General features: G+C 39.5%; 1 protein-coding gene across 1 annotated transcript in view; it reads left to right on the top strand.

Moving 5' to 3' along the window:
- l3mbtl3 (L3MBTL histone methyl-lysine binding protein 3) overlaps positions 1-23293 on the top strand; it is a 151587-nt gene that overhangs the window by 6082 nt on the left and 122212 nt on the right. Inside the window, exons 2-4 of the mRNA XM_048531981.2 lie at positions 14750-14897; positions 15381-15492; positions 16989-17145. Coding sequence (XP_048387938.2) covers positions 14781-14897; positions 15381-15492; positions 16989-17145 — 386 coding nt within the window. The 5' untranslated portion in view covers positions 14750-14780. The remainder of the gene's footprint in view (positions 1-14749; positions 14898-15380; positions 15493-16988; positions 17146-23293) is intronic.

Genomic DNA, 23293 nt, shown 5'->3' on the forward strand with positions numbered 1-23293 from the left:
AGAGTGAGATGGGAATCAAAGAAATATTACTTACTGGAGAGGTGTTGCAGAATGCTGTGATTATAGAGGATCTGGGTATAATGGAAGCTGGGTTATTGAAAATATTGAAGACTTGAGTTAGGCAGAATTTTCATTCGTAAAGGAATGAAAGGATATGAGGACAGTCAGCAAATCAAATCATCCTTGATTTCATTGAATAGTGCAGCGGGGTATTTTCCAAAATTAGCATTACTGTTTGACAATCCAACACATGCTGACATTAATATGGTCTTTAAATCCATCTGCCCTTCCATTGTTTTAACATGACACATGATCATAAGGGGATCATCACGTGTGATTATAAAATATTAGTTGAGAAGGTATTTTCATGGGGTAATGAGCCAATAATAATATGGCCTCTTAACAGACTTGCAAAGATGAAGTTTACCATTTTGCCACAGGCTTGATAAGCTTTTCAATAGCAAGTCAGTCAAAACTATTTTCATTCCATGCTTTAATAAATGGAAATCAACTCCTTAGCCTGTGCAAGCATGAACAATTTGTACTTAACAATTGATAAAGGGTGAAACATTGAAGGAGAAATCAAATTCAAGTTTTTGAATAGAAAAAAAGTGTGATCTAACCAAAACACAAAATATTCTGAATTTTCTAATGTGTGCTAAAAGTGCCGCTGATTTTATGGAACACCTAATATAACAAATTGTTGTGAAGGTGCTTAAATTTTGATACTAAGCCATGGAGATATTAGGGAATGTGACCAAAGCTTTGACAAAGAGGTAGGCTCGGAGGAGTGCCTGAAAGGAGACAATCAAGTTGGGTGGAGTGAGTTAGGTAGGGAATTGCACAGCTTTGTGTGTGTTTAGAAAGTGCATTTGTGCACAGTGTAGTGGCTGTTATGCCATTGTTGTGTGACCTCTACCTCTGCTGTAGGTTGTTTTCCCTTTAATTTCTGACAGCTATTAAACACATTACTTGAAACTTGATAACAGAGCTGGGAAGCTGAGATTGGGTGAATTTTCAGAGTTGTAAGAGAGCCAGCTGCTATTTCTTCTTCAAAAAAAACTTTGTAAGAATTTTAAAACTACCCTCTAACTTTTGACGTTCTGGCTCTGAATTTTTCACCCCATGGTGCTGTGGAAATGAAAGCAGATTTGAGACAAATTTGGAATTTTTTCACACTTGGTGCCAAAACTATGAGATAGCTACAGAATTGAATGCAAAATTGTTACTGTTAGTCAGTTCTGTTCACAGTGCTGCAGAAAGAGTATTTCAAGTTGTAGTGCCCCAGTATCTTGGTGAGGAGCAATTAAACCAGACAGGAGTGATTTTGAAAGCTTTGAAAACATACTTAAACCCAATATTAATGTCACTTATGGATAGCATGTGTTCAATGTCAAAGCTAGAGAGAGTGAGACTGTTGACCAGTATGTGATGGTACTAGAACATATAGCTGAATACTGGGTGTTTCTTAAAAAAAAAACTGAAATATGATTTCCACAGATTATTGACTTAGAGATTCTGCTATGAGAGCATATCTGCTCAGGGAAGAGAAGCTGTTTCTCAAGAAAGTGACTGACTTATGCAGAAGCTCTGAAGTTGTCAGTCATGTATTTGCGCATTAATAGGTGAGACTACATTATGTTGAGAGACATTCCAGGCTGAATGAGAACAATATGTTGGAAAAAGGAAGAAAATTTGTAAAAGAGCCAGAGAGAGATCAAGGCCAGGGGATAGGCTGTAAATATTGCTGAGGATATCTCTCAAAAGGAAGTACTTCAAGTATGGTGGAAAGGAGTTCTTAACTGCAGGAAGCTGAATCTCTTCATGTACAAGTGTTTAGCAATAAGAAGCAAACAAGTTAATAAAGATAGCTACTGAAGAGCTGTCAGCTGAAGATTCTGATTAATCATTCCACACTATATAGCAGCTTAGCCTTACAAGCTCTGAAGTTGATAAATCATTTGTAACTATTAAAATGACAACTGCAGAAAGAGAGCATCAAGTAAGTGTAATATCAAATGCCAGTGCTTCTTAAGCATTACAGGCCTGTGCCAAATTGCCAAGAGTCTGAACTGAAAAAAAACTCCTTTTTTTAAAGCAAGATTTAGGCTCTGTGATGGAATGACACTCACCCCAAAAAAACCAGTGATGGTACATTCTTCCCATTGCATTTGCAGAATTTAGAACTGACTTTGGAAAATGTTAGCCGTGTTTAAAGAGGTTAAACCAGAGCACTTGGATATATTCAAGGTAATCAAGCTGAGGCACTGTGGATTTGTGAAAGAAAAATAATGTTTGACCAATCTCTTGGAGTTCTCCTGGGGAAATAACACATACTGTGGATAAAAGGGAACCAGTGGGTCGACTGTACATTGGTTTCTAGATACAAGGCGCTATATTAAAGGGTATTGTGGAAAAATAACAGCTCATTGTTGTAGTGAGTGACACATTGGCATGGACAACAGGTTGGCCAGCTAACTGCAGACTGAGAACAGGTGTGAATAGGTTTTCTGATTGGGAAGATGTAACAAATTGTGTGTTGCAGGAATTAGAGCTGGGACCTCAACTGCTCACAGTTTAAATGACTTAGACAAAGAGACGGAAAGAATTGTTGCCAAATTCACTGACAGCACAAAGATAGGTACGAACGTTAAGTCTGGAGAGGACTCAAAGCCACAAAATGATACAACACACATAGAGACATAGAGATGTATAGCATGGAAACAGACCCTTCAGTCCAACTTGACCGTGCCAACCAGATATCCTAAATTAACCTAGTTACATTTGCCAGCATTTGGCCCATATCCCTCTGAACTCTTCCTATCACACGTCCTTCCAGATGCCTGTTAAATGCTGTAATTGTACGTCTACCACTTCCTCTGGCAGCTCCTTCCATATACGCACCACCCTCTGCAAGAAAAAGTTGCTCCTGAGGTTCCTTTTAAACCTATACCCTCTAGTTTTGGACTCTCCTACCCTGGGGAAAAGACCTTGGCCATTCACCCTATCCATGCCTGTCATGATTTTATGAACTTCTTTAAGATCACTCCTCTAGCCTCTGACGCTCCAGGGAAAATAGCCCCAGCCTTTTCAGCCTGTCCCTTTAGGACAAATCCTCCAACCCTGGCAATGTCCTCATAATTCTTTTCTGAACCCTTTTCAAGTTTCACAATATCCTTCAATAGCAGGGAGATCAGAATTTCATGCAGTACTCCAAAAGTGGCCGAACCAATGACCTGTACAGCTCCAACATGACCTTCCCAACTCTATACTCAATGCGTTGACCAAAAAGGCAAGCTTACTAAATGTTTTCTTCACTATCTTATCTATGTTAAATGAGTGGGCAAAGATGTGGCAAATGAAATATAATAATATGTGAACATATCAAAGCATATTAGCAAAAAGATTGCAAAGCTGTGAGATGCAGAAGGGTCTGGTTGTTCTTCTGCATGAGTTGCAAAAGATCAATATACTGGTACTGCAAGTAATTAGGAAGGATAACAGAATGGTATCATAAATTGTGAAGGGAATTGAGTACAAAGACAGGAAGATTATTAAGGCACCAAAGAGGCCTTGTCTAAATTGAATGATGAATTAGGTTTATTGTTATGTGTACAAGAGTACAGTGAAAAGTAGACAAAGTTGCATTCCTGGCACCATTTTGGATACAAAGGTACCTAGGTACAAAATAGAAAAATAAAAGAAATATGTTAAAAATTCAACATTACAGCCCTTCTGCAGCAGTGGGCATGCTGAGTCCCTCACTGCCGACTGCCATCCATACTCGCCAGCCACTCCTGCACAGACAGTCAAAATCCCACCAATCCCAGCTGCAACTCTGCTCTGGGCTACGGACATTGATGCTGTCACTGCTGTTGCCTCCATGACTGAGCTCTCTCCAAAAACAAGTAAAGCAGGAAATAAAAGGAAAAGCGGAGGAGCCCTGGACTCGAGCCTGGATGCTGCCTGCTCTGCCACCAATGGAATGCTGTACAGTCTTGTTCACTGTTTTTACAGAAGGATGTAAATGCGTTGGAGGTAGGTCTGAGAGGCATACTCGAGTAATAGTTGGAATGGGTGGGGTGTTGTGAGCAAACTGTGGTCATGCTCAGCTTTTAAGCTGCTGGGGTTTAGAATACTAACAGGCAAATTGATGGACAAGAATGAATTCCTGAGAGATCTACACAGAGTAGCTTTGTTGAGGGTGTTTCCTCTTTAGGAGAATCTAGAGTTAGTTGTCATTGTTTTAGTTTGGCAATCCCTGATTTTTAAAGAGAGATTAGGTGAATTTCTTTTCACAGAAGGCCATGAGTCTTGGCTTGTATCACCGTGTACAGGAAGAGATCCAGGGCCTTTAAATGTTTTAAGACAGCAGTAGATAGATTCTTGTTAAGCAAGGATGTGAAGTGTTATCCGAGTAGATGGGCATATGGTTTTGAGGTTACAGTCATTTCAGCCAAGATCTTATTCAGTGGTGGAACAGGTACAAATGGCTGGTCGAGTTCTCCTCCTGATTTATTTGCTCACGTATGGAGTTCCAGATAGACACCAAGCCAAACCCACTTGTCTCTGGTAAAGAAGGTCTCAAAAGCTTAAACTACTAACTCTGCATGTGCCAGCATGGATATTTGGAATTTTTATAGACTGCTAAGACACTGACTGCAAAAAGATCCCAGAAGATCATAAAGATGTTGGATCATAAAGAGCTTCTTGGATGTCTTCGTCGTGAATATCACCGAAGTGAATGAGATTGCGAAGGCCCATTCAGTATCAGCCAAACAGAGTTCCAGCCTACCTTTTTGAAGTACAGTCTGAAAGACAAGATAGAGAACACGTGACCCAATTGACTCAAAAGGTCCTAAAAACCACAAAGCAAAATAAGGTCAAAAAATTGTTCTTTGAGGAACTGGCGGCTGATAAGCAAGTGAAAGCAGAAGTCGGTGGTCAGAACAGTAGAAGGAAAAGTATGAGAGAAAATAACACAAAAAGGAGAAAAATATGAAACTTAAGATACCCCTGCCAGCCCAAGTCAAGTATGTAGGCCACGTCAGCAAAACGATTCAACCTGGATCCTGACAAGTTGAGAATTTTAAAGCAGAGATGCAACAATTGATGGAGTTGAAAGCTGTACAATAATTTGTTGGATTTGTGAACTAGTGAAGAAAATTCTTGCTGAATTTGTCATCAGATTGTGAACATTTGTGCAAGATCACTGTTTAGGATTTGCAGCAGTACTGGGGCACAAGACAAGCAAGCAGCAGCTTTTATTTGTATAAAAAAAAACTAACAACAGATCAACATGCTGTGGAAGTCATTAACCCAGCAGAGGCATTGAATCTGAATCTGAATCTTCCTTTAATCAGGCACTCAGCATTCCCCAAGGAAAGAACATCACCCCAATAATGAGCAAATACCAGACAAACAACAACAAGCAATTCATGCATGTCATCAAACGACTAAAACACTTTAAAGATAATGAATGAACTGCATGTGCAGATTCCAGAATTAATACACAGTTTTGTTAATAACTTCCAAACAAAAAAACCCAAAGAACTGCAAATGCTGGAAATCAGAAACAAAATATTCTCAGCAAAGGAAGCAAACCGACTGAGCTCAATGTAAAAGATAATTTTAGAGTGAAATAGGTGGTTGAGACGTGCACATGGGGTTCGGATAGAAGCTGAAATATTAGCTTCTAAATTAACTTGAAGTGACAGTTTTTATCACATGGAAAAATATGACATTCAATAAATATTAAATTAAATTTTGAGGGTTAGAAATGTTTTTTCAGCACTAATTATAAATTAGTATGCCATTGAAAAATCCAGTTACCCATCATTCAACAATATGTAACTTCCTCACGAACATTTACAACAAGACTAATAAGACAATATGGTAACTTATCCTTTCAATGATTGATCTCTCTCTGGCTTTCTGAGGGTACTTTAATAGAGAATCCAATGGAGTCTGCACCTTCTGTGCTAACACATTTTAATTGTATATGGCCAGATTCTAAGTATATAGTCATTATTGGTGTGAGCATTTATAGTGTGAGCATTATTGAATGATGTTAGTTCACACTTACATGTGCAAACAATTTTTTCCATCACAGCCTCATTATTATCTTATTAATAAGATAATTATAATTAAGATGTTTTATAATTAACATACACTTGTGATATATGTTGACATTTGAAATGAACCTAATTTCTCCAATAGAAAAGCAAAATAACACATTTCAGCAGGTGGCAGTATGTTACTAAACAATAGACCATTAAAGAAAGATAACTAAGAAAGACCTAGTAATGTGAAACTTCAACCTAGCAATTACTAGAGCTGGGCATCTTGCTATGAGTGCTGTGAACTGGTCTTGCTGTGGATCTGGAGTCACCTGTAGACCAGACCAGGTAAGGATGTCAGTGTCCTTCCCTGAAGGAAATTAGTGAACCAAACTCCAGACTTTTAAAGAATTCAAATTCCATCTGCCATGGCAGGATTTTAACCTAGGTCCCCAGTACAGTTTCTGGATTAACAGTCCAACAATAATGCTACTAGGCAATCGCCTCCCCAGAATTTGACTTGGATTTTGTTCAATAACTCCTTCATTTTAAAATATTTACTAATGTTATCTTGTGTTTCGATTCCAATTCCATCAGTTTTCTCATACCAAATGTTAGTCAAATTGGTACATAATTATGGAGTTATACACCATGGAAACAGAACCTTCGGCCCAACTCCTCTATGCCAACCAAATTTCCCAAACTAAACCTCGTCCCACCTGCCTGCATTTGGTCCATATCCCTGCAAACCTTTTGCTCTTCATGTACTTTTCGAAATGCCTTTTAACTGTTGTAACTGCACCTGCATCTACCACTTCCTGTGCCAGTTCATTCCACATATGAACCACTCTGTGTTATGGAAGAAGATTCACTCGCGGGATCCAGGGCTCTTCCTGCCTGTCAAGCAATGATACCAAAAGTACTTACTTTTTGCACATTAGAAGATTTAACATGCAGATACCAAAGGTAATTCATTCTTTTTAGCACCTGCTGAAGATTTGACAATGCATGTGTTGCTTTCCCCACTTATCCTTTTGTGGTAGAAGGCCGAAAATGATTCCTGATTATTCATTCTCACATTATTTCTTTGTGCATTGATGCTAGTTTTCACACGAATCAGTGTAGTGTGGAGACCCATAGGATAGATCACGTAAGATTCTGGAAACCAGGCGCATTATTCCATCAATTCTGGGATTATTGTGATGAGTCTGACTAATGAAGCCTTTAATTGTCTTGTCTCCTTTTGAAAGCATGTATTGCGTTAATCTACAGTTACAACATTTGCAGTGTTATGAACTGTGAAATATTATGTCCAGAGTTTCTGCTATTTATTTTTTCTTCTTACCTTGCACAGTATAAAATACATTTTAATTTGTATTTTTCATTATGACCCATTATGACATACTCTACCTTTCAGTTCTGTTAATTCTTTTTTGGATTGTCTTCCCTTTCGCCATGATGAGTAAGAATCTGCAGAATGTTTACTGAAGACTTTAGTTGCTTGTTGTACAACTGTTTTACCCCATGTCTGCTCTCAGTATTAACCAACTGCCTTGTTTGTGCTTCTAACTTACTAATCCTACGAGGTGTCCAATATATGAAATGAGGTTGTTCAGTGATTTGCTGGGATGTTCTTCTAGGCTTTGGGAAGGAATCTTTTCTGAAGGATCATTATCAGGCTGCCTTAATCTTGCGTTAGCAAAAGGTCCCAGGCATTTGTGGAAGCTTGATACTCTTCAGAGGGACCAAAACAGCCTTGTGGCCAATTATACTCGGTTACTGCTCAGTGTCAGTATTCTGCAAGTAGTGGCAGAATTGTTCTAAACATATCTTGGAAGTTCTGTGTTAAAATTCCCCTCTGCAAAGCATCGATGGGTGTGTGATTGGGAAGCATAAAGTCTCTATTATGTTGTCTTTAAAGTTACTACTGATGATGTGATATTGTAGAAGGTTCCCCAGCTGACAGAATCTCCAGGATATTCTTTGGGTCGTGGAATAATATTGTAGTGTAGTGTGTAGTAAAGGGCTGATTCTTAGATTTTTGATGTCTTCAGGTAATTTACTACATTTGGCCACATACCCAGGAAATTATCCCGTCATGCTTTTAACATATATGAACTTGACAAAGCAGTAGCTTTTGAGTTCAGATGTGTGCAGGTAAGCAAAATGGATCTCTGGACAGGACTGCAGAATCAGGTTGGCACCTCACAGTAATACAGAGCGAGTGCTGAATTTTTTAGAGGTACAGACCTTTAGCTGAAACATCAAATTGAGACCTTGTATATATCAACCAGCAGGTGTCGAAAGTGACCAATCATCAATCCCTGCCTTAGCCAAAAACTTTTATCTCCTATCAATGCTAAAGTCAATTGCTCCATCTTGCTACTATTACAGTTTTTTTTTTAAAAGAGCCAACTCAGTTCAGGCAAAGAATGATATTTTAAAAGTTGTTGATTTGTATTTCAAAGCTACATTCCATGGAAATATTTCAAGCTAGAGCAATGAATTCGACTTGTGCTTTCAACAAGCTTAATCCCTCAACCAGTAGTTAACTGTTATTCATTGAATTTCTAGTTGTGAGACTTTACTGCATGCAAATTAACTTTGCACCTGATAACAAAACAATAGTTTTCTTTTTTATTCTTCCATGGGATAAGTGTCACAGAACCTGTATTTGTTCCCCATCCCAAATGGTGGGGTGCAGATTTCCTACGATAATGTTATCTGTCTTTATTGACATTTTTCATGCAGTTTGCTACAAATAAATGTCTTTCTTGGCTTTTTCAGAGAGCGCTAAGATGTAAACTGTGTGGTTTAAATCTGAATTACATATAGGCCAGATCAGTCAGTGGTAACAGAGTTCCTTCCCTAAAGGATGTAGTTAAATAGTTGAATTAGGACAGTTGATAATAGTTTCATGATTACCATTATTCAGCCAATAAATTGAATTAAGTAAAAGTTAAATTACACTCATTTCTGTTGCAGGATTTGATACATTCTCTTTACATTCATCCACAGGATGTGGGCATTAATGGGAAGAACAGCACTTATTGCCCAAACCTTTTTTTTCTTTTGAGAAGGTGGTGAGCTGCCTTCTGTGACACTTATGAGGGATAGACACACCCATGGTGCTGTTAGGAAGGGAGTTCCAGGATTTTAACCCAAACTTCAAAACATTAATCTGAATCTCTGGCTTCTGAGTCAGGTGCAGTCAATATCTAAAAGCATGTTTCATTTATGCTTAAAAATGAACCTGACAATAACTGGCTATTGTATTTTTTAACAAATCAGATAAAATCTGTATTGGCAAGTATAATACTTCGAAACAAGTTGATGTGTAATTAGTTAATAGTTGGCTTGCTGTCTATACTAACTATGGAAGTGAGTAGCTTTGAAATACAAATCAACAACATTTAAATATCATTCTTTGCCTGAAATGAGTTGGCTCTTTTGTTTTACTGTAATAGTAGCAAGATGAAGCAATTGACTTCAGCATCAATGGGTTATGAAAGTTTTTGGCTAAGGCAGCGATTGATTGGTCACTTTTGACACCTGCTGCTAGACGTATCCGTCATGGGTGCTTTGAGGACACACTTGGACTCAAATGTGGCCCCTTGCTTGTTCACATGGTTGTTTTTTAATTATTCTCAATCTATCACCACACTGACACAAGGAAGAATTCTCACTTGGATAAGGCACATACACTGATAGGCTTCCTTACACTATATGACTGCATCACAGCTTTGTCATAGGGTAGATATTCCTATCAGTCATTCATGAATGAATATTTAATGCATGCACTTTCTTATATTTATATTTAGTCACAGGTGTTAATTTATTTAAAGTCAAAGCTACTAATACAAAACACGCACACAATCAAGTGTAGCGTAAGTGTGTTAAATATTTATGTGAATCTCAACAACCAGAGTATCTGCTGGACCTTGAAGGATGAGTTTTTTTTAACCCAAGGAAGATGGCAGAATCTAGGTTCTGGAAGAATTTGCCGTTTTATTTATTTACATTAACTCCACATTTATAACTCTCAATCACTTGAAACCTTTTATTAAGTGATTAGGGTAAAGGGTCATACATGATAAATGCAAGGTATTGCATTTTGGTACAGCAAACAAGGGTAGGGTCTTGGAGTGTTAGAGAATAGAGGACTTAAGGGCTCAGGTACATAATTCTTTGACGTTTATGTCACAGATTGTCGTTAGGGTTGTTAAAAAGGTATTTGGCACACTTGCCTTCATTGCTCAGTCCTTTGGGTACAGGAGGTGGGAAGTCATGCTGAGGTTGTACAGGATGTTGGTGAGACCCATTCTGGTATACGGTGTCTGGTTCTGGTAGCCCACTTACAGGAAGGATATTATCATGCTCAAGTGGGTTCAGAAGAAATTTTACCAGGATCCTGCTGGGTGTGGAAGGTTTGAGTTATAATGAAAGGCTGGATAGACTAAGACTTTTTCACTGGCAAGGATGAGGTTGAGAGGTGACCTGATGAAAATTTGACTCCATCTATACCCCTTTGTTATCTTATAATGGTAGTTCTTTTTTTTCCGTAGGGAGGGGGATTTCAAAAGGAAGGCACACTTTTTTAAGGTGAGAGAAGAGAGATTTTTGAAAAAGACACAGGAGGGGCAAATTATTTAGGGAGGGTGGTTTGTGTGTGGAATGAACTCTGAGGAAGTGGTGGCTGTGTGTATGATTACAGCGTTTCAAAGACATTTGAATAGGTACATGAATAGGAAAGGTTTAGATGGGTATGGGCCAGGAGCCGGTAGGTGGTACTAGTTTTAGTTTGGGATTATGAACGTAGGCAGGTTGGATTGAAGGGTCTGTTTCCATGCTGTATGACTCTGACTCTAATCGATTGTTCCACGCTTGTTGATGTTTCTAGCGATTTCCATTTCTTATTACAATTTCAGTAGGGCATTATAACTGAGATGGGGTCACGGGGATATACAGTGTGAAAACAGATGCTTCGGTCCAACTTGTTCGTGCCATCTAGATATCCTAAATAAATCTAGTCCCGTTTGCAAGCATTTGGCCCGTATCCCTCTTAAACCCTAGATAACAAAGCGTGGAGCTGGCCAAGCAGCATCTCGGGAGCACAAAAGCTGACATTTTAGGCCTAGACCCTTCATCAGAGAGGCTTTCTGATGAAGGGTCTAGACCCAAAACGTCAGCTTTTGTGCTCCTGAGATGCTGTTTGGCCTGCTGTGTTCATCCAGCTCCACACTTTGTTATCTTGGGAACTGCAGATGCTGGAGAGTCCATTATCCCTCTTAAACCCTTCCTTTTCATAAACCCATCCAGATGCCTTTTAAGAGTTGTAATTGTACCAGCCTCCACCATTTCCTCTGGCAGCTCATTCCATAAATGCACCACCCTCTGTGGAAAAATTTGCCTCTTAGGCCCCTTTTAAATCTTTCCCCTCTCACCTTTAAACCTATGCGCTCTAGTTTTGGACTCATCCCAATCTGAAGAAAAGACATTGTCTATTTACCCCATCCATGCCCCTCATGGTTTTATAATCCTCAATAAGGCACCCCTCCGCTTCCAATGTTGTAGAGAAAATAGCCCCACTCTATTCAGCCTCTCCTTATAGATCAATCCCTCCAACCTTAGCGACATCCTTGTTAATCTTTTCTGAACCCTTTTCAAGTTTCACAACGTCCTTCCTATAGCAGGGAGACCAGAATTGCTTGCAGCATTCCAAAAGTGGCTTAACTGATGTCCTGTACAGCCACAACATGAACTTCCAACTCCTACACTCAATGCAACGACCAATAAAGGCAAGCATACCAAACACCACCTTCACTATATTTGTTTACCTGTGACTGCAATTTCAAGGAACAGTGAACCTGCACCTCCAGGTCTCTGTTCAGCAACACTCCCCAGGACCCTACCATTTAAGTGTGTGTTTTGCCCTGATTTGCCTTTCCAAAACGTAGCGCCTCATATTTATCTAAACTAAACTCTGTCTGCCACTGCACAGCTATCTGACCATCTGATCAAGGTCCTGTTGTACTGAGGTGAGCTGCTTCGCTGGCCACTCAGCTTTCTGAAGCGGATGTTCGCTGGTAAAAAAACAACTGGAAAATGGGAAGCCTTTAGAAATGAGAGCCCAGAGACAGTATATTCCTGCTGAGGTGACGGGCAAGGCTGGTAGGTGTAGGGATTGCTGGATGACTGGGGAAATTGAGGTTTTGATCAAGAATAAGAAGGAAGCATATGTCAGGTATAGTCTGCAGAAATCGAAGAAATCCCTAGAAGAGCATTAAGGCAGTAGGAGTTTACTTAAGAAAGAAATCAGGAGGGGAAAAAAGTGGTCGTGAGATAGCTTTGGCAAATTGGGTTAAAGAGAATCCAAAGGGGTTTACAAATACATTCATGACAAAAGGCTAACTAGGGAGACAAGAGGCGCCCTTAAAGATCAATAAGGCCACCTACATGTGGAACCGCAGGAGATGGGGAAGATACTGAACGAGTATTTTGCATCTGTGTTTACTGTGGAGAAGAATATGGAAAATAGAGAACATAGGGAAATAAATAGTGACATCTTGAAAAATGTCCATATCACAGAGGAGGTACTGATGGACGTCTTAAAACGCATAAAGTTGGAAAAATCCCTGGGACCTGATCAGGTCTATCTAGAACTCCGTGGGAAGCTAGGAAAGCGTTGACTGTGTCCCTTACTGAGATATTTGTATTATCGATAGCCACAGGCGAGGTGCTGGAAGACTGAGGTTGGCTAATGTGGTGCCACTATTTATGAAAGGTAGTAACGAAAAGCCAGGGAACTAGAGACCGGTGAGCCTGACATCGATAGTGGACGATTCGTTGGAAGGAATCCTGAGGGACAGGATTTACATATATTTGGAGATGCAAACACGATGGGGAACTGTCAAGGGAACAATGTGCAGTTCTGAGTTTGTTGTTACAATGTAGTTTGAAAATAAGGTCAACATTATCGAACAGATAAAGGAGTCTGCAGCCTAACTTTGAACTTTGATTGCCTCTGATTAGGGATAGTCACCATGGCTTTGTTTGGATATAGAACCGGCTCAAAGGTAGAAGACAGGGTGGGAGTGGGAGTTGCTTCTCAGACTGGAGGCCTGTGACCAGTAGTGTGTTACAAGAATCAGTGCTGGGTCCACTTCTTTTTGTTATTTGTATAAATGATTTGGATGTGAACGTACGTATGGTTGGTAATTTTGCAGATGACACCAAAATTTGAGGTGACTGGATAATAGTTTGCTGCGGAGTTAGCACTTGACTTTGTTAATAAATTGAGATGCAAATATGATGAGGAAATGCCAAGGGAACAATGTGCAGTTCTGAATTTGTCGTTACAATTTAGTTTGAAAATAAGCTCAACATTATCAAACAGATTAATGAGTCTGCAGCCTAACTTTGAGCTTTGCCCCTGGAATAGAAGAGAACCTAATGCTGTAAGAGATTTTGGAAAAGCTGATTTTCATTTGTTTACCTACATGCAAAGATGCCAGAAGCTATTATTTAGTTTGTATTTTGTAATCACCTGTTGACAGTTTTTTGCATTACAATGCCCCTGTACTTACATTTCAGGGAGGGAAAAATTGGGCAAGCAGAGTTTCCAGCAGACCACAATTATGTTCAAAGCTGTGTCTATGAAATGAATTGCTGGTACTTCATTATGTCTGAAGAAAGTGGTTTCGGTTACAGAGACTGTGTCATAGCCTCTGTCGCATTCCAATCAGTTCAAACCACTTCATTAATTTCCATATTTTGCAAACCTTCCAAATGTTCACACAAAGAATTGCCCACATCTACATTCCTGTGTCTGCAAGTATATCTACATAGAGAGTTAAAGTAGCACTGTTCTCTATTGGAGTCAGTCAACTTTGCTGATTCAGCATGAAGAAATGTAACTACGGCAGATCGCTATCGCATTGTAAAATTTGCTTTCATTTAGGGAATCGTAAATGGAACTCCTGGCCAGTGAATAGTACCCATATTACTGTGCTTTTATGGATCACAAAGTAGGGCTGAACATGAAGGAGTTACTTGCGACCGTGCGCAGACACTTAAGTATGCAGTGCACTCTAGATTCACACTCTACCATTCTCAGAACATACATATTGCGCCATCAGGATCATAAGGCCTCCTACTATTTCTAAAACAATGGGATTCAACCTAACGAAATTCACATCAAGCCTATTGCTTGCTTCTTCCCTCTTTTTGGTCTTGACCTGTTGAAAAAAAGCCTTGAATTATCCTTTATGGTTTCGTTGCCAGGTCAGCTTGCTGTAAGAAGAGCCAGGATCGGAAGAAACTGCCAGACTTCCTTCCCAATCATTTGCATGAACTCCAGGAGCTGCTACTTTGAATTTCTGACAGTGGCCTTCTCCTACCCAAAATTACCCACATTGGCTCATGCAATCCATCTACTTCAGTCAGAAGATTGACCGACTAGTCGGCACTGGTGATTTAAATCTCTTCGGCTTCACCCTGGGAAGATCTGGATAGTCCACTGTCTGCATTATTCTGCTCTAATTCCTAAAGTAACTAGATTTGAGGCTGAAGGATGTGATAAATTATCAGAATCAGTGAAGTAAAATTTTTGTTGAAATGCTCTATCTGGGCATATAATTTCAGGACATCATAATTGGATGTCATCCAAAGCTATTCTTTTTCTTCCATAGGTTTCTTGCTCAGTTCACAATTAGTTCAGCAATGGAGAAAAACATTGTGAGTGACTGTGGCTCTGCTGCTGATAATCAGGACTTTGATGTTTTCAGTGCAATGGACTGGAAGGATGGAATAGCAACTCTTCCAGGGAGCAATTTAAAGGTAGTGTTTGAACAATTAACATCAGATTTTAGTTTATGTTTACTATAAAATGTGTACTAGTAGTTCTGCTATAAAGCGTTGTTTCCTTAATGCAAATTGGCTGTAACACAATTGATGAATAGTGGACACTGTTTGTATAATGCAAACTTTCCCCTGTATAGGTATAGTGATTTTCTATAGCTGTTTCCTTTTAATAGAGTTTTCAATGGTGATTCTCTATAGTTCAGGGTCACACAACAATGCAACTCGTGTTATAGGAGAAACACCTGCAATTATATTCTGTAGAAAGATTGTGAGCTTCTGACTTATAATTTTCTTACTTCATTTATATCTACTGCTGATATGTGCTATTATTAGTTGTCACAAATGCCTTAATTTTGCGAAGCACAACATATTTATTTTTCTGAATGCAAAATAACACATTTTGTGAATGGTATTAACAGTGCGGAATAATCTTATCCTTAAGGTTTATGTTGTATTCAGTTCAGGGTAAATGAGTTTGATGCTTTAGAGATCATCACAGATGAAACAGAAGTAGAAAAGATAAAGAAGGCGACTGCAACAACAACATGGAATGTGCCCACAGCACAAGAAGGTCAGTTGAACTATGGGATGACTCCCGTAGTTATTTTGTTGGGCATGCATGGATCACATTTGAAAATATTTCTGTTTTTCTAAACTGAAGATAATATGTGGGTGGATTTCTGCAGTCCAGAAGTTTGTCTTTATGAATGCGATCCCATACAGGGGTTAATTTTCAATATCTGATGTTCAAATACTTCCTGTACTTGGAAAAGGGTTGCTTTATATTGCCCAGCAATGTGTTCCAACTTGCATACAAATTGACTTATGAGTGGATTCCCTGTTTGCAACTTGAGGACCATCTGTAGGAACTACAACCCATTTCTCCCCGCCCACTAAACTATATTAAATGTCCCATCACAGCTGTCCAGGAGCAGGTGGCAGGTTTGTCTCTCTCTAATGGAAACAGTTGAAATTTGTTTCTCTTAATTTAAAAGGGCTCTGAGCATCTATATCATTTCAGATTATTACGCTATCAGTCCTAAACAAAGTATTGTTTAGATTTGAATGCACAAGAGCACCTATCCAGTAGGGTTGTGATGCATCACAATATTTTAAACAACGGTGGTCAATGTAATGGTCACATTAGCTTTTCAGGACAGGGGCTATGATGAATCACTTCAGTTAAAATAGCTGAGTTAGAATACAGCATCTAATACTGATTTTTGAAGTTAGCATAACTTCTAACAACTTGCCTCTCAGAATGTTCTTGGCTTCTAGGAGGATTTCGCCAATGGTCATTAATTTGCCAATGAGGCAGGTTTTCTAAAGGATTTCAGAACCCACAATAGTGCACAAAAATAGCTGGAGAGTAAGATCAAATTTTCTTTTTGGCTGTCAGTGGTGACCTCCAGAGTTGGAAGAGGAGTGTGTGGGGTTGTGGTCTGGTGCCTTTTCAACTTAGAAAAAGACCCACGTGCTTAAAGAGGGTGGAAAAGCACTGCAAGTTTGAAATCACTGCATAAATTATAAGATTTTGCCATTCTTGCCTCCTTGCTAGATCACTGTCCAGGGAAGTAGGCTTATTGAATGAAAAATACAGATTAACATATGCAAAAGAGCAGTTGGGAATAATGTTATCAGTCTGCTCTGTGTATATCGAAACAAACAATAATTTTAACATGCCCTGAAATGACTGAGGAGGTCAAGTACAAAGGCAATTTACCGTCATCATCTCAAAGACATTTAGGGACATACAATGAATATACAATAGTTCTCATCGATGGACAACATCTAATGAATGACATTTAATTGAACTGCCCTTTTCTAGAATTGAATCTGACATTTGCCAGATCTGTATGGTCAGAAAGGTAAGCATGCATTTACTCAAACGTAACAGGCTTAAAATCAATATCTGGATTTTGTTTTGCAAAACAAAAGTCAAGTTTTAGAAGTAAATAATGCCTGTAATTAAATCCTGCATATGTTAGTTTATAGAATTTTTAGTGTACTGTTGTAACAATGTGGTGTGTCTCTAAAATTAATATACTGTGTATATTTGCTGTTTAGCCCTGTCTAGAAATCCCATCCCAATATACCCAGAAGAACCACCCAGTATGGATGGAATCCTTTGCTGTGAAAATTGCGGTCATTATGGGACTACTGAGGAGTTTGGTCACAGGAGTAAATTTTGCAGTGAAACATGTATGCATCAGGCAAAAGAAAAGTAAGTGCTAAGCGTTTTTTTTGATGTGGTTTACTAGTGCAGCAATGAGGATACTGCTTTTTAGAATGATGCCCTGGACGTAAATGTGTGTACTGCGGGGAAAATGAAAAAGACTCAGAAGAGCTGGAGAGACTGTTGGGTTAGCAATCTTATTACAGCTGCGTTTAATATTTAATTAAGGATTTGTCTGAGATTTTTTTGAAGGGTCCTGAAATCAACTTTCCTGCTCCTCTGATGCTGCCTGGCCTGCTGTGTTCCTCCAGCTCCATACTGTATTATCTTTATCTGAGAAAGTACCTTTTTGGAGGAAAAGTAAGGTCTGGGAGTAAACACTGAGTTGAAAGATAATTAATAGAGAAACTCTTGGATTTAAATGCAACATTATCCAACTGCACTCAGTATTTTTGGTGAAGTCATGAATGCCAATGCCTGTTGAATTTCCCAATGAGGATGTAGGTTGCAAGGATGAAGTATTAGTAATGAACTTCAGCAAAAACATTGGATCACCACCATCAGCGTACTGATATACATTTGAGTGCCTCACGATTGAAAATTCATCAAAAGCCATTGGCCTGAAACTTCTTGACCCTACATAGTTCGAATTTACATTGCTTTCTATGCCAATGTTGCCACTTGGGACTCTGCACCCAGATTTCTGATGAGCATAATTTGCTTATTCTGAAATATAAAGTTCGTGTCAAATGATCAGCAGCGTCACTAGGGCCCCAAGGAAACTCTGACAGTACACCCTTTAAAAAGGGTAGATCTTGCATCATTCTTCAAAATGAGACTTGTATGTTCAGTGCAATTGTTAGCCTGATTTATCTCTTTCTTTAAGTAAATGGTGTGTTTCAAGAAAATTTCCATTTTTCAACATGTTATCCACCAAAGAAAGGACTAGGATAAATCTAGATTTCTAGGAAGATTTGCCTATAAAGTTTTAGCTAGACTTGTATAACCACTACTTTAAAATGACCAGATAAGACTGGATCTTGGGAACTAGGAAAGTCAGTGGGATTGAATTGTAATGAAAAGAATTTGGTAAGAGGTAACAGTGGCAGTGAGGGTCATCTCTGTAACTCCCAGTGCCTGTGAAACAGTGCAGAAAGATGTTTCAATGACACACATTCAGAGCTGACTAGGTATGTTATTTAATGCACTATAGACTTCTTTCTTAGCATCAACAAACCATTTTAAAACTTCAGTTGTGCAACTGACACTCCAGCCAAAAATGGGCTTTACACCACTTCTAGCATTTATGGTTTATATACATACAAAGCTCTTTAATATCACAGTAATTGATTAAAATAACCACTTTCAAAGATGCTAGATCAAGCAGTTACCTGCAGACACCCTGTTGTACACCCAGTGATGATCTGTATTCCGCATTTACCTTTACTGTTGTCTTTGTGTTGCAAGGTGATGCACTTTGTTAAGGAGGGAAACAAAATAGCAAAATATTCAGAGAACTCTTCTCCAGCCACCCCAAACTCCTCCCATAATAGGATATTTGACTCCTGGACTGAAGATTGACTATGATAGTAGCCAAAGTCAGCAGGTTATGCCACAGTCAGTTGAGTGCAAGCTATTATTTAGAGGGCAGCATTGGATCAGTGATAAGCACTGGTACCTCAAAACCAGGGACCAAGCTTTGATTCCACCTTCGGGGGACTGTCTGTGTGGAGATTGCATGTTCTCACCGTGTCTGTTTCCTCTGGGCACCCTGGTTTCCTCCCACAGTCCAAAGACGTGCAAGTTAGGTGGGTTGGCCATAGGAAATGCAGGGTTACAGGAACAGGAATGAATCTGGGTGGGATGCTTTTCGAAGGGTCATTGTGAACATGTTGAGCCAAATGGCCTGTTTGCACACCCTAGCGATTATAGGATGTTCAAAGATAACAACTTTGTACTATTAGCACAGATTCAGTCTTCCACTACCCTTAGATTCCATTCTGACTTTGTGTGTTTCTCTTTGGCTTAGTCAGTAAACCTTGAACAGTCTATCATGAAGAGATGGAATATGCAAATTCTTTGCTGAATTTGCAAAGGGCCTTTACATTTGTATAGACCATATCTTGATATTTCAGCTTAGTGTCAATGTAATCACCGTATTAGGCTCCAGTACCTAAATAGGCTCTGGTGTTACTCAATTATACAAAGCCAGATTAGCTCACTGCCTTTGCCCTCTGGGATACTAGGAAGTCAGAACAAAAGGAAGCTGTGAATACTCTGCATCTTGATGCTGCCTCAGCAGAAATAGAGGCCTAAAGAGATGAAGGACTCAAATTTGTTAGATTTGTTGCCAAGCAGATGCCCAACAGGTAGTGCAAAGACACGTCTGGATTTCACAGACCTCACTTTCCTTTAACTGTGAAGTTTGTCTGAAAATCATGGCCAGGCAAGATAAAGTTTAAAATAGAGAGACGAAGCCCAGGAATTGTCAATAAATCCAGCAGCATATGTGAAGAAACAAGGGCAGTTCAGAAGTTAGGAATACTGCGGAGAGTAACTCACCTCTTAACTCCCTAGAGCTTGTCCACCATCTGGAAAGACTATGATGAGTGGCCTGCATGAGTCCAGTAACAGCAATGCTGAAAAAGCTTGACGCCATCAAGGACAAAAGAGTTCACTTGATTAGTACCCCATCAATAAACATTCAGTCACTCCACCACCAAAGCTCAGCAGCGGCAGTGTGGACAAGTTGGTTGTAGAAAATTGCCAAGACGATTTTAGACAACACCTTTGCTAACTGATGACCACACCCATCTGAAAGGACAAGGGCAGCAGGTACATGAGAATGCCAGTAATTACAAGGTCCTGTCCAAGCCCCTCACCCTCCTGTATTGGAAGAAAATCACAGTTCCTTCAATGACGCTGGGTGAAAATCCTGGAATTCCCTCTTTTAAGGGCATTGTGCATCTACCTACAAGACATGGACAACAGCGATGCAAGAGGCAGCCCGCACAAACTTCTTGAGGGCAACTAAAATGGCATCAAGTGCTGGCTGAGCCAGTGGTACCCACAGGTGAACAAAATAAAATTGTAATGCTTTGGGAGAGTAACCTTTTAATTGAACTACAATACAGTTAAATACAGCCTTTATAATAACATCAAAATTGCCAACTTTCTTTTTGTTTGTATTGGGTACCTGTCAAAGGGCTCTTGTGTATGGCAGTGTCCCTATCACTGATCCAGGAAGGCTGGAAATGGAATTGGAAACTTGAAAATCCATGATTAGCTATGCAGATAATTAAGCTGTTCTACAGAATAACTACAGTCCTGGCATCTACCCAGTAAAGTGGACGATTACCCAACTATGTTTAGTCCACAAAAAGCAGGACAATCCATCCAGTCAAATACTACGCTAAGCCTATTCTTATTCATCAGCCTACTGATGGAAGAAGTCATCTACAGTGCAATAAAGCAGCATTTGCAAAGGAGTAAACACCCCAATTCACTGATGCTCCGTTTTCATCGTGACCAAAGAGCTGCTGACCCCATTAGCGCTTTGTTTCAAACATGGATGAAAGAGCTAAACATCAGAGCTGAGGTGAGAGTGACTGCCTTTGATAACAAGGCAGCACTTGACTGATTCTAGCATCCACTGAATGAAGTCTTACCTGGCACCAAGGAAGACAGCTGTGATTGTTAATGGTCAGTCATTCCAGTCTCAGGACATCATTGCAGGAGATATTCAGGGTAGGCCCAACCGAAGATCGGAAGTGAAGATACTTGCTAATGAATGCACAATGTTTAGCATGATTCACCACTCCTCGGATACTGAGGCAGTCAATGTTCAAATGTAATATGACCTGGACAAAATCCAAATATGGGCTGATAAATAGCGAGTAATGTTTATATCGCACAAATGCAAGGTAATGGTCATTTCCAACAACAGAATGTAACTCGTGTCCGTTGAATTCAATGCTATTGTCATTACAATTCCTCATTATCAGTAACTTGATAGTTACCTTTGACCAGAATCTATAAACACTGTGACTCGAAGAACCGATCAAAGGCCAGGAATTCTGCAATAAATTATTCACCGATGTCTCCCCAAAGCCCCCTCCATCATCTACAAGACCCCAGTTAGGGGGTTTAATAGAATTCCTGCCTCCAGTTGCCCAGTAAGTGCAACTCCAACATTCATTGGCCCTGCAACCTAGAAGAACAAGGGCAGTGGACATATGGGAGTATCACCACCCACCAGTTCCTCCTCAAGCCACATACCATTCTGATTTGGTACCAAATCAATGTTCCTTCATTGTCAATGGATCAGTATATTGAAATTTCCTTCTATCCTAACAGCGCTGTGGGTGTACCTGTAACCTAAGGACTATTGCAGTTCAAAAAGGCATTTCACCACTAATGTGTCAAAGGTAATTCAGGATGGGCAATAAATCTGTTTCAGCCTGTGACAGACTCACCCCACAAATGAAAAGAGAATTTGTGGAGTATTTCTGTGAGTCAGAAGTTGTCTACATCCAACCTTCCTGGTCTCAAAGACAAGTGAATGCAGTAGTAGGCTGTTTTGAAAAAAAAAACTGTTCATCTTGGTGTCAAGGGTATTTCTTGCTGAGTGCCTCAAAAAGTGGCTGTTTGTTCAGTTCACTTCATTTGCTTGTGGGTACTGTTGAGGGCTGCTTTAACATAATGGCATTGTAGTTGATTTTTTTTGCTTTGTATAAAGATTTGGTATGCATTATTCCTCGTTGATGTAGAATGTTTTCCTTTCTTGCAGTTCTTACATGCAGTTTGATACTGCACTTGTATTTAAATCACCTTGTTTGCTTTTGGATATTTCTTCACTAATGTTTAGTGGGCACTAGTGGTGTTCTATTTCGAAGTGTTTTAATTTTACAGTTGCTGTTCACAGTTTTCTCGTTTATCTTGACCTTTGTCTTAATTCGTGCTTAGTGCACATGAAGAGAGTTCGCACTCATTATGAAACTAATGCTGTTTTCTGGTCAAAGGTCTGTACCTTTTCAATTTTGTACCCTCATTGAAATTTCACTTTGTCTTCGGTTTCACCGCACAACAAACAATATTTATGTCATCTTTGTTATTCAAACGTTCAGTTCTCATATTCATTCTCCAGTTTGTTTGTCATTGATGCTATATTCGCATGGGGACTGGTCCACATGAATGGCTGAGATTTGTTCACTCAGCTGATGTGCTGCTACAAGGCAGATCTTTGGTGTGAAGAAAAGGATGAAGAATAGTCTGCTTTGTTCAAAACTGGAGGCAGTCAGTTTCAGAGCAACTGTGATGCTTTGCTCTCTCCTGATGGCTTGTGACCACAATGCAACAGAATGGATCTGCAGTTTAGAATATTTCCGTACCTACATTTCCTTGCTGTTTGCGACCCAAACTTGGCCCTTCCTACTAAAGGACTTTATGAAAGTGAGAGGGCTACTGTAACTCTTATCCCCTTCTCTAACATGCCGTGCAGAACACCACTGAAAAATGTAGTATGGGCTAACCAGCTATTAGTTCTGTGACAGCTAGTGAAATTTTTGCTCTGGTAGGACGAATGATTAAAGCACAGAGCGTTACTTAATTGGAGGGTAACAGCAGAAATCCCAAGTGCGGAGGGATGTACATGTTCTATTGTGTGAGTGACTAAATGTTAGTATGCAATTGGGGCGTATAATCATGAAGATTAATGGTATGTTATCCTTTATAATGAGAGCACTTGGACATTAAGGACGTTATACTTCAGCTCTACAACGGATTGGTGAGTTCACATATACCACACTATGTGCAGCCTTGGTTTCCCTATTTATGGAAGGATGTAAGTGCCTCACAGGCAGTTCAGATTAAGTGTACTAGATTGTTATCTGAAATAGAAGCACCGAAGTTAAGAGCAGGAGTAGGCAATTTCTTCCTCTCATGAAGTCCAGTTGAACTTTTTTGCCTTTGTCCTTGTTCAGTCCTTAACTCATGGTACCTGAAATTTTAAAATCCTGTCACACATCCCTTTTCTGACTCTGGCCTTTTTCTCTGCTTGTCTCAGTATTGTCTCAGCTATTTGATTCCCCTTTCACAGTTAAAACTTACTGAGAAACCTATTTATTTAGAAAAAAAATGTTTCATTACTATTTTTCCTGGCTTGACATCCATTTCCTGGAGATTTTTCTTTTGTGCC

The sequence above is a fragment of the Stegostoma tigrinum genome, chromosome 4 (assembly GCF_030684315.1).
Source record: "Stegostoma tigrinum isolate sSteTig4 chromosome 4, sSteTig4.hap1, whole genome shotgun sequence".
Classification (NCBI taxonomy): Eukaryota; Metazoa; Chordata; class Chondrichthyes; order Orectolobiformes; family Stegostomatidae; genus Stegostoma; species Stegostoma tigrinum.